Source organism: Petromyzon marinus, chromosome 27 (genome assembly GCF_048934315.1).
Source record: "Petromyzon marinus isolate PM22_M1 ecotype Great Lakes invasive population chromosome 27, UKy_Petmar_22M1.pri1.0, whole genome shotgun sequence".
Taxonomy (NCBI): domain Eukaryota; kingdom Metazoa; phylum Chordata; class Hyperoartia; order Petromyzontiformes; family Petromyzontidae; genus Petromyzon; species Petromyzon marinus.
The window spans coordinates 12,604,296-12,619,231 of record NC_133693.1 but is presented as its reverse complement, the minus strand read 5'-3'; the positions used below and the strand labels follow the sequence as shown (position 1 = coordinate 12,619,231).

General features: G+C 46.8%; 1 protein-coding gene across 4 annotated transcripts in view; it reads right to left on the bottom strand.

Moving 5' to 3' along the window:
- Positions 1–14,936, bottom strand: part of LOC116946465 (CUB and sushi domain-containing protein 3-like) — a 692,643-nt gene that overhangs the window by 138,409 nt on the left and 539,298 nt on the right. For all 4 annotated transcript variants that reach the window (XM_032961364.2, XM_032961362.2, XM_032961363.2 and 1 more), the window contains exons 25-28: positions 12,786–12,912; positions 11,851–12,053; positions 7,263–7,454; positions 6,579–6,717 (exon numbers count right to left, since the gene is read on the bottom strand). In XM_032961364.2, coding sequence (XP_032817255.2) covers positions 6,579–6,717; positions 7,263–7,454; positions 11,851–12,053; positions 12,786–12,912 — 661 coding nt within the window. The remainder of the gene's footprint in view (positions 1–6,578; positions 6,718–7,262; positions 7,455–11,850; positions 12,054–12,785; positions 12,913–14,936) is intronic.

The following is a 14,936-nucleotide window of genomic DNA, read 5'->3' as shown; positions in this document are numbered from 1 at the left end:
TCGGCTTCTGGCTTCTTTCGCTGAGGCAACCGGTTTGTGGAAAAGCCATTATTATTATTAACCATTATAATAGATGAAAACAAGGACAAATACATCCTTATCTAGGTATCCAAGAAAGCGAGATTTTCTCGAGATATTTACAGAGCAGGAGATGGTGATGCTTCTGAGGCATCGCGAACAACACCTATGCAAGATAAAATGGCTTCTCTCCACTCTATCGCCTTCAGTCACTGGCCGATTGCTCCGTGTAGAAGAAACGCTCCGTGCATGCCGGTCGGTTTCCAGTCTCTCCGCCTTCTTCCACGTCACGCCTCTCCTCTCGAAGACTTTCGCGACTGACCATTGCCAACTATTTTTTTGCTGGCCGATCTCCCAACGCACGCGCAGCTTTGGAAGAGGTTCTGAGGTCCATTTGCAATGCGTGCGCCCCAACCACTGACGTCTGCGTTTTTGCAAGAGATGCTCTCAAGTGGTGACGGGCGGTGGTGGCTACGCGCCATGGCCTGTAATCCAGCGCTGTGGAGGCGAGGGATGGTGGATTACTGCACGATTGGGCGCCACGGTGGCGAGATGTTAACCACCTCGCCTGGTATATAAGAGCTCGCGGGTTCAATCCCGACCCTGACACCTGCATATTTGGAGTTTGTGTGTCTTTCTCCCTCCCCGTGGTCGCGTGGATTTTTCTCGGGGTCCTCTGGTTTTCCCCACCTCATACAGAAAATGCGCTTAAAGTATTTTGCTGCAATACATTTCCACATGATAAGCCACTTTGTTGAGCTATCATGTGGGGCCAGGTTGCTTTTCAAAAAGAGCTATATAGCTCAGTGGGCCTTACCTGGTAAAATAAAAAAAAGTTCATTTGTTTAAACAACAAAAAATTGTTGTGAAACTCCCTTCCCGCGTGCGTCGAGGAGATGCCATACCCTGGGAGAAGGCAGTACAGCAAGTCCACTAATTCCCATCTGTTTCCATCTGTACGGGGTTAGTGTTTTTGCCCCCTCGCGCATGTAGGTGTTCTCCGGGTGCTCCGGTTCCCTCCCAAGTGTATAATAAACAACTCAAACGTATGTTTACGTCATCGGAACGGAATCCGAAGTAAAAGGTCATACGGGAGGGGTGTGTGGTACAGCTTGGCGCCGGCTATCATAGAGTGCGGTCGTGTCACTACGGTTCTCTGTGGTGAGTAGCGATGTCTTTAAAAACATCGGTGCTATGCCTCTCTAATTAAAATTACCGCTGAGCTCCGACAGTGAACGAAGGACACCCACCCTGCAACTTGCAGACGGCTCAGAACAGGGAAGGGTTCATTGACTGAGAACATCTTAAAATAAAAAACCCAACAGAGCAGGGCGCTCCTGAAAGACAGACTTTCGACTCAGTGTGGGTGTCCTGCATGAATAAAACTAATAAATTTACGTTTTCTGCAGTTGTGTCCCCGTGAACAGATATCTTTATTATTTTAGCGACACGTGTTGTACCCAACTTTCATTTGCTAATTGCTCTCGAGCCTCACGTAGCAGCCTCCTTGATTAATTTCTGTCCTTTACTGCAGTTGATTCTCATCGGTCATTGTAATGGCCATGTCATCGGCAAAGTCTCAGATGGTTCGTATTTTCATGCGAATGTTTATGCCTTTGTTTCTCCAGTAAACACTTTTTGGAAAAACATATTCAAGCGTTGCTGTGAATAACTTGGCCGAAGCCGATCTTCTTGTCTGTGCTGCGCCTTACTTTCTTCGTGCAATCTCAGTGCAGCCATTTCACTCTTGAAATAGTTTTTTCATTGTTTGTAAATAATTTATTCTGGCCTAGGTCTGTGACAGCTTAGATCACACTACACCAATATCCATTGAGTCACATGCCTTCCACGCTATATACACATACTCTATACAACAACAACAACCGCCATTCGCCACTAAGTGGCGGTGACGTCACCACGACGCCTGTGCCAGGACATGTGCACCTTGAGGCCACGTGGAGTGTCGAACGCCCGGTGGCAGGAGGTCACGGGGCAGACCCAGGTGCCACGGGTCGACTGACTGAGATGACTGGCTGATGCACCACCTGTGCCCCCTACTGTGCCAACCTGCTGTGCTTTAGCCACCCGGCGCTCCGCTCGTTGTTGTGAGCGTCGCTCCTCCGCCCTCCGTTGTTGTTGGAGGGCGACTACCTCCAACTGCCCAGTAGCGTCCTTCACGAGCCTCCTCCAGAGAGGCAAATCTTGACACCGCTGGTACCAGTCATTGGCAAGTCCACTCAGCTCCACGTCCTCCTGTACCACATCACTCCATCTCTTCTCTAGCCCGTGCCGCGCCCGTTTAGCCCCCTCGATCCGGCCGAACAAAAGCTGTTTCGGCATGCGGTGGCTGGGCATGCGAGCTACATGACCAAGCCATCGCAGCCTTGCTCGCCGGAGGAGCTCACCGATGGGACCTTGCCCAGATCTTTCAAGGATTTGTGAGCTCCTCACACAATCCAGTCTGGTTAAACCCAGGATGGATCGTAGGCAGGCCAGCCTAAATGTTCCTAACTGGCGAAGATGTTCCATTAAGGGGGTCCACGACGGAAATATGTAACACTATACACACACTACTCTACACACACACTACACTATACACACACTACACTACACACACACTACTCTACACACACACTACACTATACACACACTACTCTACACACACACTACACTACACACACTACTCTACACACACACTACACTATACACACACTACTCTACACACACACTATTCTATACACACACTACACTATACACACACTACTCTATACACACACTACACTATACACACACTACACTATACACACACTACTCTATACACACACTACTCTATACACACACTACACAGTACACACACTACACTATACACACACTACACTATACACACACTACTCTACACACACACTACACTATACACACACTACTCTATACACACACACTACACTATACACACACTACTCTACACACACACTACACTATACACATACTACACTATACACACACCACTCTATACACACCTTGCACTCTATGCACACCTATCGCATTATTAAGGACTATCTCAGAAGCTGCTTACAGTGCAGTAAGCCTGTGTTTTAACGTCTAAGTAAATTGGAGGAAGACTTATTATTAATGATGACTCAAAGCCGTTATGAACATAATGACCGTGTTAATTTGGAGATGGAAATTGACGGACTGTAGTTGTATTTAACATCTCTCGGCAGCATAAAATCTGTCAAGTCATCAGAAAATTATTCTCATTAAACACTCAAACTCTTTGACCAGAAAGTACATGCCCTTTTAGTTGCATAAACATTTCAATGCGCATAATTTTCTAATAGCTGGTCTCATTAGATTAATCACACTCCATTGCAATTTAATCTAATTTGATTTCTTGTTTTCCTTCTTGGAGTGTTTGGTTGAACCTTTCCACAAGACAGGGAGACCAAGTCCTGCTGCCACTGCTGCCTTCAGGAGCTGGCTTTAGAAAGGGACACTTAGGCCACACACCACTTTCAAACATGCCGAGTTTAAACATCATACGGTTGATGAACCGTAATATGGGTTTTTTGGGTTAGATTGTGTAAATATAAATGTGTTGATAAACCTCCCACCACTGACACAGGCAATTAGTCAAGGTTTGTCACGTAAACAAAACGTGCCAATTCGTTACAAGTTCAGCACACCGGTGAGTTGGAGAGTAAACCCACAACATTTACAACGAGCCTTTTGCCCGTCCAAGGACGGGTGTATTGCAGTAAATCTGAAACTTGCAACCGAAAAACAGACCGTGACGTGATCTTCATTGCATCAATTCGTGTGCAATTTGTAAGGCCGCGGTGACACAGACTTATTTCATTTAGAGGTTGTAATCCCTTGTTCATCATGACGTCTTTTTTACTTTGATATCTCAATAGTGTTATGGAGATCGCGTGACGTGAGGGTTCTGCCTTCGTAGTGAGGGTTGTAAGTTGACGCTGAGGAGGGGGGAGGAGGCGCCTCGCCCCCCCATGTGGAGTGACGTCACCCGCTAATTATTATTAATGGGGGGGGGGTGTCCATTTGGAGGACGTCACCTTATTCTTTGGGTCTTTCGGTAAAGTCACGTAGATTGGTTCAAAGAAAATAACAAAAAACTACGACATTTCGATCGCAACACAAGCAGTGTCATCAGGAAAAGGGTGTTAGCTTCTAAAGGCAAACTGTTTATAAAAGTTTGAAATGGGCATAGCACAAATGTCAGCAGCATGGGCGGGGCAGCTAATGTGAATGTGAGTGGTGGGCGGCGATATATGACGGTGGCGGGTTTTCCACAAATTAAAGGGCTGCCAGGTAAAAATTAGCATGTTACTGTAAAATCAGTGAGCAGCCTTCACGGCGAGCGCGCTGAGGTGGCTATGTTAATGTGAGAGATTAGCATGTTAATGTGAGAGATTAGCATGTTAAGGTGAGAGATTAGCATGTTAATGTGAGATCGGTGAGTGGCCTCCACGGCGAGGTGGCTATGTTAACGTGAGAGATTAGCATGTTAATGTGAGATTGGTGAGCGGCCTCCACGGCGAGCGTGCTGAGGTGGCTATGTTAATGTGAGAGATTAGCATGTTAATGTGAGATCGGTGAGCGGCCTCCACGGCGAGGTGGCTATGTTAACGTGAGAGATTAGCATGTTAATGTGAGATTGGTGAGCGGCCTCCACGGCGAGCGTGCTGAGGTGGCTATGTTAATGTGAGAGATTAACATGTTAATGTGAGAGATTAGCATGTTAAGGTGAGAGATTAGCATGTTAATGTGAGAGATTAGCGTGTTAATGGGGGATCGCAGAGTCGCAACCTCGAGGTCAGAGCGCGAAGGTGGCTGTGTTAGTGTGAGAAATGTAACCTGTTAATGTAACATCAGTGAGCCGAAAATAACAATTAACAACGGAAGGTGGTAGGATGGGAACATTGCAGCCAGTTATGACTTAAACTGGTTGGTTTAACACGTAGGCTTTCGCGACCAATATTCATATTAAAGGTTTTTGGGTTAGATCACGTTATTTATAAATGTGTCGTAACCCTCCACCACCCGACACGGCCAATCAGCAAAAAAGTGTCACGTTGAAAAAAGACAAATAGTTCACTACTTTAGCCCACCGGTGTGTTGGAACTGGTTGATAACGTCCTTCCAATGATTGCTCAGTTTGTACCCATCTTCTTGGTTGAAATTGTGTCTGTGTCTGTATATATGGATGGCTTCATGAACGAATTTTTGTTGATAGCCAGTGGGTTTGCAAAGTACCTTCGTCTTAGAGAAGTAAACTTCGCGTGAGCCCACCGCATTAAAACAATGATCAGCCACGGCCGAGGTATTGTTCCTACCGTGTTTCAGATCTGCCTTATGCTCACGAACACGGTCCGAGACATGTCGCTTAGTTTCCCCAATGTAACTACTGCCGCAGACACAACTTAGTTTGTCGACGCCGGGGTATTGCATGTCAGGGATCACATCCTTCACAGATGGGATCAGATCACGAATTTTATGTACTGTGTTAAATCGAACCTGGATCTTGTGTTTGCTCATGCTTTTGGAAATATTTTTGGTGACCCCTGCTATGTATGGCAAGGTGATGGTTTTGATTGGGTCCTCAGATGGTTCTTTCCCAACGGGTGGGGTGATAGCTTTACGGATTGTGTAGTCTGAATATCCATTCATCTTGAGAGCTTGGTGACCGCGTGTGTTGCGATCAAAATGTCGTATTTTTTTGTTATTTTCTTTGAACCTATCTACGTGACTTTACCGAAAGACCCAAGGAATATGAATTCCTGCAGTCACAGAATCTTTAAGTCAGGACGTCACCTGTTCATGATTATTAATGAGGGGGGGGGTGCTCCATGTGGAGTGACATTACCCACTCATGATTATTAATGAGGGGGGGTTCCATGTGGAGGACGTCACCTGTTCATGATTATTAATTAGGGGGGCTGTTCGATGTGGAGTGACGTCACCTGCTCATGATTATTAATAAGGGGGGGGGGTGCTCCATGTGGAGTGACATTACCCGCTCATGATTATTAATGAGGGGGGGTTCCATGTGGAGGACGTCACCTGTTCATGATTATTAATGAGGGGGGCTGGCCGACGTGGAGTGACGTCATGCGTGGGACACACAGACATTCTTGGCTCATTATAATAGTCAATTTGCAAATTGGCTGTCTCAGGTGGTGGCGGGTTTAACGACACATTCATATTTACTTGATGTAACCCAAAACAACTTTATTATGGATAATACTGGTCGAGTAAACCTCCTCCTATGGCTACTACTGTATGTGTTAAACTGGTCGATGAACCAGCACCCACAAATCCCTTCTCTCACCGGTAGTCAGTCGCCTCCTTGTCACTCTTCTATCACTTATACCACGGCTACTGTTCCCGTGAACCTCGCTTATCGATCGTTGAGGACTCGGTCTACCTCGCGTATACACACAACTCGAATTGGATAAGGACAGCCGTAACTTTACTTTCAAACAATCGTTGGGCACATGTGGGACGGGGGACAACAAGACAACAGCAGACCGCTGGCTTACCTTAAAAACGAGAGGGCCACAACGAAGTCCTCGTTGACCGTGATTGTCCAGTGGCATTCGTGGCTGGGAGGATAGGGCTGGGGGTAATTTGGTGACAGAATGAATCCTGCAGGGCCAGTCAAGTTACCACCGCACGGCGCTGAGGGAACAGGCACACAATGACGATACTTGAGGATGTTTGTCAACACCTTCGACTGATACAATGTCTCCCATTTCTCTCTGTGCCCTCGTCTGTCTGTAAAGTCACAGAAAAACGTTGAGGAGTGAGCATATGTTCCTAGCACATTGTAAACAAACCAGTAGACATCGTTGGCATTTAGATTTGACAAAAAAAAATAACTTTGATTGAACAGGGGGGAGTTTAACGGGTAAAGGCGCAGACTTGTAATTGTTTTACTCGTGCTACTGCTGGCGGAAGGGGCTCCTCACTCTCTAAGAGGGCGTTTCCCAACTATTATTTTATGCTGGCCAAATATGTCTCGGAAGACGCGGGAGTACCCACAACTTGACCCCACCACCCGCAACCTGCCGATTTACTCACTTGCGGGGTACCCATTTATAATGCTGGGTGGGCAAACGCGGGGGGGGGGGATGGTGGTGGAGCATTTAAGAAACTTGCTCCGCTCGTTTCCGCTTCTGCGGCGGCTAGGCTATGACCCCAGCACTGCAGCAATGCGCCCTCACCGACGCAGATGGGCAGCGAAGGCTGCCAGAAGAAGCGGCTCTCGGCCTGCACGCAGGTCATGCGGGGCGGTCCCTGCAGAGCGTAGCCCGGGTCGCACTGGAACAGCACGCTGTCCCCCGGCCGACGCCCGTCGCCGCTGCGCGACCCATTGGTCGGCACGCCCGGGTCCCGGCACTCGGACGCCACCGAAGCTGCGGGGAGGGCAGAGTTCGGGATGAGAGAATCTTGGACTTTGGGCTGGAGGAATCCCATGAGCTGTGAAGCTGTCCAGTAGGTCACAGATGTCCAGGGAGCGATGAGCTTTTGCTTCATTATTATTATCATTGCACTTGTTTATCCAGGAGAGCTTCACACCGAGTCCCAAGACTCTTTTACAGGAGGGTCCTGCTCAGTTTTTTTTTTTTCACAAGGGGGCAAATTGTTGTTGCTGCTGCTGCTGCTGTGTGTAATCCCGATTGAATGGTTTTTCAGGAATTTTTGTTAGCATTGGAATAATTTAGGTCAATCACAATTTACATTTTTATAATATTTTTGTTGTTTTAGCTATGGGAGAAAACTGTAGAACTCAGAGGGAAACCCATGAAGAACAGGGGAGAAATATAAACTCCACATGGACAAGCGCCCCCGATACCACCGCGCCACCCTGCTGCCATTTACAATAAACACTCCTCACTGCTTCAGAGTGGACGCAAGAGACTTGGTGACGTTAGGTTAAAAGGAATAGGCTAGGTAGTGCTGTGCATTTTCCTATTCCCAACATAACTTTTAAACTAAACGAAACTATTTTCGTTTACCAAGTGAGTCCCACTGAGCTACGTACCTCTTTTTCAGAAGCGACCTGGCCACAAATAGTAGCTCAATGAAGTGGCTTATCACGTTGTAAATTATAGTTGAAAATTCTCTTCACGCATGTTTCTAAATGTGGAGGGAAAAACCGGAAGACCCGGAGAAAAATCCACATGACCACGAGGAGAACATGCAAATTCCATATATATAGGCGTCAGGGTCAGGATGGAACCCACGACCTCCTGCATACTAGGCGAGCGAGTTAACATCTCGCCACCGTGGCGTTCATGCGGATTGCATCTCACAATTGCTGAAGAACCACAGACCAAGCTGGAAGGCAGCCAGGCCATGAGCTAGTGGAAACAATTGTCTAAGCTCTACAGTCCTACATATACTAAGATATTTTCTGCCAATTAATGAGTGTTTCTACATATTCCCAAAACATTAAATCTCGACTGCTTCTGCCCCTCGGAGAGTGCTCTTCCAGTATCTGAGACTCAGGGACATTCATTTTTCTCCTCAGGGAACTGAACTGTTGGTGATTTTGCGCATCGACAAACGAAGACCACTGCACTCATAGTGGATGGACATGAAATAAAATGTTATATATGTCCGTGAAAGCTAGAAAATGCACCCTTACCTGGCGAGGACGTTATAGATATGTAAAGTATATTCTTGTTTTTTTCGGTAAAGTCACGTAAAATTGTTTTATATTTTTATATAAAAAAATATAAAACAATAAAATTGTTTTATATTTTTATTATTTAATTGTTTCCCTTCTACGTGACTTTACCAAAAGTACCAAGAATATTAATCCCTGCAGTCACGAAAGCTTTAAATCAAAATATGTATTCTTTAAATTATTTTCAATTCCAACAGAGTATGTATGTATGTTGAACTTATATTCTTAGTTTTTTCGGTAAAGTCACGTTGAAGAGAAACAACAAAATAACAAAATATATATAAAACAATAAAAAATTCTCACGACGTTTCGACCATAACTCAAACGGTCATCATCAGGTGTGTCGGTTTGCATAAATTTATTTTGAAAACGGCATATTTATTTATTTATTTATATAAAAAGAACGTTTGCGTCACGCGCAACGATGGCAGTTTGCCAGGACTAGTCCATCTATTTTTTGAAAAGAGGAGGGGGGAGACGAAATTTGTTTTTATGTATGCTGTCTGAAAGGCACTGTAAGCGTGAACAATCAATCAAGAACTGAAATGATTTATCAAATCTTTCCAATGATTGCTAAGATAGAATCCATCTTCTCGGTTGAAATTGTCTCTGTGTTTGTATATGTGGATTCTATCTTAGCAATCATTGGAAAGATTTGATAAATCATTTCAGTTCTTGATTGATTGTTCACGCTTACAGTGCCTTTCAGACAGCATACATAAAAACAAATTTCGTCTCCCCCCTCCTCTTTTCAAAAAATAGATGGACTAGTCCTGGCAAACTGCCATCGTTGCGCGTGACGCAAACGTTATTTATATATATATAAATAAATATGCCGTTTTCAAAATAAATTTATGCAAACCGACACACCTGATGATGACCGTTTGAGTTATGGTCGAAACGTCGTGAGAATTTTTTATTGTTTTATATATATTTTGTTATTTTGTTGTTTCTCTTCAACGTGACTTTACCGAAAAAACTAAGAATATGAATTACTGCAGTCACGAAAGCTTTAAATCAAAATTTTATGTTGAACTTCTTTCGCACCCTACATAGCCAACCGTGCTAATCGGAGGTGTGGAGTGATTAGGCTACCTTATGTAAACCATGACTTCCATACCAAGTTTTTTGGGTTAGATCGAGTAAATATAAATGTGTCGTTAAACCCACCACCACCTGACATAGACAATTAGTAATGTTTGTCACGTAAACAAAACGTGCCAATTAGTCACTCGTACAGCAGCACACCGGTTGTGTGTTGCAGAGTAAACCAGTGAAACGTCACGGTACTCCAGTTGTAAATGTTGTTGTGCGTTTACTCTGCAACACACAACGGTGTGCTGCTGTATGAGTGACTAATTGGCACGTTTTGTTTACGTGACAAACATTACTTACGAGCCTTCTGCTCGTCCAAGGATGGGTGTATTGCAGTAAATCTGGAACTAGCAAGCGAAAAGCAGAGCGTGACGTGATATTCATTGCATTAATGTGCAATTTGTAAGGGCACGGTGACACAGACCTATTTCATTTTAAGGTTATAATCCCTTGTTCATCATGACGTACTTTTTACTTCGATGTCTCAACAGCGTTACGGAGATCACGTGACGTGAGGGTTCTGCCATTGTAGTGAGGGTTGTGAGTTGACGCTGAGGAGGGGGGAGGAGGCGCCTCGGCCCCCCATGTGGAATTACGTCACCCGCTAATTATTATGAATTGGGGGGGGGTGTCCATTTGGAGGACGTCAGCTGATAATGACTATTAATGAGGAGGGCTATTCGATGTGGAGTGACATCACCTGTGCATGATTATTAATGAGGGGGGAGGATGCGCCATGTGGAGTGACGTCACCTGCTCATGATATTAATGAGGAGGGGTCAATGTGGAGGACGTCACCTGTTCATGATTAATAATGAGGGGGGCTGGTCGACGTGGAGTGACGTCACGAGCATTGCACACAGACATTCTTGGCTCGTTATAGTAGCTAATAATAATGGGGGAGTGTCCATTTGGAGGACGTCACCTGCTCATGAATATTAATGAAGGGGGCTGGTCGATGTGGAGTGACATCACGAGCGTTAAGGACATTCCTGGGTGATTATATTGGCTGTCGGGTGGTGGCGGGTTTAACGACACATTTCTATTTACGCGATCTAACACAAAAAAAACCCCTCTTTTGTGGATAATATTGGTCGCGACAGTCTACTGCGTGTTAATCAAATCATGACTTGTTTTAATATGCATAGTTTACGGAGGGGGTTTGTCAGAGTGTGTCCCATGAGGGGGAGAAGCAGAGCGTGCGTGGATATAACTTTGGAGCCTTCATGCAGAGGGCCTAATGACCAACATTCAAAGCGAAGCACAACACTGCCGTCATTAAACTTCGCAATATGACAACAATAAAAAAATTATATTCGCAACTAATCCCTGTGCCTTATGTCCCAGCATGTTGAAGGTTTCCATATTTACCAAAAAATGTTTTTGCCACATTCAAAGCATGAAAAAAGTCTACATTTTTAATTTGAAATCAATAGATGTGCAAATGTGGAAATCTGTTGGAGTGCGAGGCAGGTTCACGCCGTGTGGGAAGGTGTTGACGTTAAAATGTTAACTTGTAACCTGTGCAGGCATGTTAAAGCATTACACTAAAACATAAGTATATTTTTTTATTTTACCAGGTAAGGCCCACTGAGCTATATAGCTCTTTTTCAGAGAAGCGACCTGGCTATCGCAAACGATAGCTCAACAATGTGGTTTGCCATTTGGACGTTTTTGTTTACAGCAGCCAAATTACTCTAAACGCATGTTTCTAAATGTGGAGGGAAAAACCGGAGGACCTGGAGAAAAATTCACGCTGCCATGCGGAGAGAGACACGCAAATACCCAATATACAGGCATCAGGGTCGAGATCGAACCCACGACCAGGCGAGGTAGTGAACATCTCGCCACCGTGGCGCCCTATATAGCAGGCACCGACAAGGTCGAGATCGAACCCATGGCCTCCTGCATACCAGGTGAGGGAGATAACATTTCGCTGCCACGGCAAACCCTAAGCGTCAGAGCGAAGTGGCAGCATACTCGAGATGGGCAGGGTGGGGGCGAGAGCGGGGGGAGGGACTTACAGGTGAAGCGCAGCGCGAAGCCGGGCCTGCTGATGAAGAAGTCCGTGTTGAAGTGCAGCGTGACGAGGTGCAGAGTGCTGTGCACGGTGTCGGGCAGCACGGGGCCGCTGAGCTCACGCAGGAGGATGCCGCTCTCCGCGCTGCCGTCCCAGATCCGCAGCTCGTCGTGCGACGCCTCCGTATCGAACACCTGGAAGTGCAGACTGCGGGGCGGGGGAGGAGGACAATGCGGTTCACGTCAGCGCGGAGAGGAGGAGACACAGTGAGGCAGATAGACAGGTCAAGAGACTGCCGTCAGACACAGTGAGACAGCCGTCAAACACAGTGAGCCAAATATACGCCCAACAGACTGCTGTCAGTACCGAGGCTTCCGCAAGGCCATGTGGGAGGGCGTGGCACAGTTTGGCGCCAGCTGTCAGAGAGTGCGGTCGTGTCGCTACAGTTATCTGCAGTGAATAACGACGTCTTTAAAAACAATGGTGCTACGCCTCTCTAAATAAAATGAACGCCGAGCCGCTCGCGCGGTCCGAGATTTTGAGGTGAACGGGGGACTGCTCATCCTGCAACTTGCAGACGTCTCGGAAGGGGAAAGGTTTAAAAGAGGTATGAAAACCTATTACGAGTCTCAAGACGCTTTTTGAGGAGGGTGCTGCCAAGTATTGGCAAGAGGGGGCGATGCTGCTGCTGCTGTATAATCCCAATTGAGTACGCTGAAGGTAATTTATCAGCATTGGGATGTTTATGCCAATACCAGTTCCATTATACAGTCTATATATATATTTTTAGCTATGGGAGGAAACCCATGCAGAACGGTGGAATGTGCAAACTCCGCACAGACAGGCGCTCGAGTCGGGATTCGAACCCAGGCGCTTGCTGCCGTGAGGCACGAGCATTACCACCGCCGTGTGTAATGTGAAACAGGGCCGCACACTCACCTGATGGTGAATCCCGGGTTCACCTCGATCGTCCACTCGCAGTGCAGGTTGTGCTCGTACGCGTTGGGGTACCCGGGGGACAGGATGGTCCCCCCGGACACACCCGTGATGGCTCCGCCACACTCCGCTTCGCGCACACCGCCACGCACCGCCACGGGAGAGGCACGGTTACCAACCCGACGGTTCCACCGCACCTCAAACCGCATGTCACCATTTTGCTTGTAGTGCCACGGTGACGAGATGTTAACGACCTCGCCAGCAGGTCGTGGGTTTCATCCGGAGCCTGACACCTGCTGTATATTTGGAGTTTGCTACTGGCGCTGTGCACTTTTAAACCTAGATTGAAAGCTCATTTCTTTAGAACTGATTTTTGTGTTTCTTTTTTGTCCTTCCCCCGCACCTCCGATTAGCGCGGCTGGCTATGTACGGTGCAAAAGAAGTTCAACGTACCTGGTAAAATAAAAAATAGTTTAGTATATCATGCTGGGAGTTTGTGTGGCTCTCTCCCTGTGGTCGCGTGGATCTTTCTCCGGGTCCTCCGGTTTTCCCCTCCACATTTTCACCACGAGTATATGTGGTTAATGCTGACACGATTCCTTGCAAAAAAATTTTGTTTGGTGTTTTAACATCTCAACACCTGTTTTAGAGCCAGAAAAGGTAAAACCGATTCTTATATCTTGATACTGGCAAGGGAGGTCCCATGATGATCTGGTATAATTTTCAACAGTGTCACTGAAGAACGGTGCACTTGGTCTGTCAATTAAAAAATGTCAAAACGCAGCCCTGCAAAATGTCCTGTTGGAGACGAAGAGGCGTCCACGAAAGGGGTGCTCCAGACAGCCCCCCCCCACGATGGCCAGGAGGCACTTGGCAAGGAGGTGACAGCACCAACACTATGCCCCACCACACGGCCCACTTGTCCGTTGGCTACTTAACCGTGCTGGTCAGTGTGGGAGTTGTTTGAGGGGTGGATGCATAGCCGCGGAAGCACAGTAGGGCACAACAATTGGGGTTTTGCTGTACTGGCCTCTGCCACTTTTCACGTGGCACCATACAGAATCTCAAAATCTAAATGAGGAGTGTTGTCACATTGCAATAGACATAACGGTGGCAATACACTGCATTCATTATTGTAAATACACAAGTTCACAATTTTGTAGAGTAAAACTTTGTTTTTTCGGTATTTGATCATTCGTAATTGGGGATAATTCGGCACGGCTGCGCTTTCGGCACATAAACAGTATTAGTAATTCGCCATGAGCTGAATTGCCGTACCCAATGGCCCAATTTGGGCAAGCACGTGGAGCGACGCCACGCGCCATGACCAGAACAACGACTCAGTCAGGTGGCGGCACGCGTGGTGAGCGTGGTGAGCGTGGTGAGAGTGGTGAGAGTGGTGAGCGTGGTGAGAGTGGTGAGCGTGGTGAGCGTGGTGAGAGTGGTGAGCGTGGTGAGAGTGGTGAGAGTGGTGAGCGCGGTGAGCGCGGTGAGAGTGGTGAGCGCGGTGAGCGCGGTGAGCGTGGTGAGCGTGGTGAGCGTGGTGAGAGTGGCGAGCGTGGCGAGGGTGGTGAGAGTGGTGAGCGTGGTGAGCGTGGTGAGCGTGGTGAGAGTGGCGAGCGTGGCGAGAGTGGTGAGAGTGGTGAGCATGGTGAGAATGGCGAGTGTGGTGAGCGTTCGTGCGGACCCGTCGCTCTGGACTTCACCTTGTTTGTGCACTCTATGCAAGCCAACACTCTCAGACAAGTCGTCTACACCAACATGGAGAAGTAATAGAAGGGGAATGAAGTATAAATCCCTTAGTCTGCGAGACAAATCAAAAGTTTTGGGTAGAACTGATGCAGGGTATGTGTCAGTGCGTACAGTGTGTGAAGAGTTTGTGAATTTTTTTTTTTTAATTGGGACAGGAGGCACCGGGGAATACCATTGTACATAATTCGGAATATTGGATAATTCGGTAAGACCAGAGCCCCATATGTGTCGAATTAACAAGGGTTTACTGTACGTATTTATGTTGAACGTCTTTCGCACCGTACGTAGCCGACCGTGCTAATTGGAGGTGCGGGGGGGGGGAAGGACAACAAACTAAAAACACAAAGACAATGAAAGCAAAGCAATGTACATTTATTTGGTCGAGCTTCATGCCGCACTGTG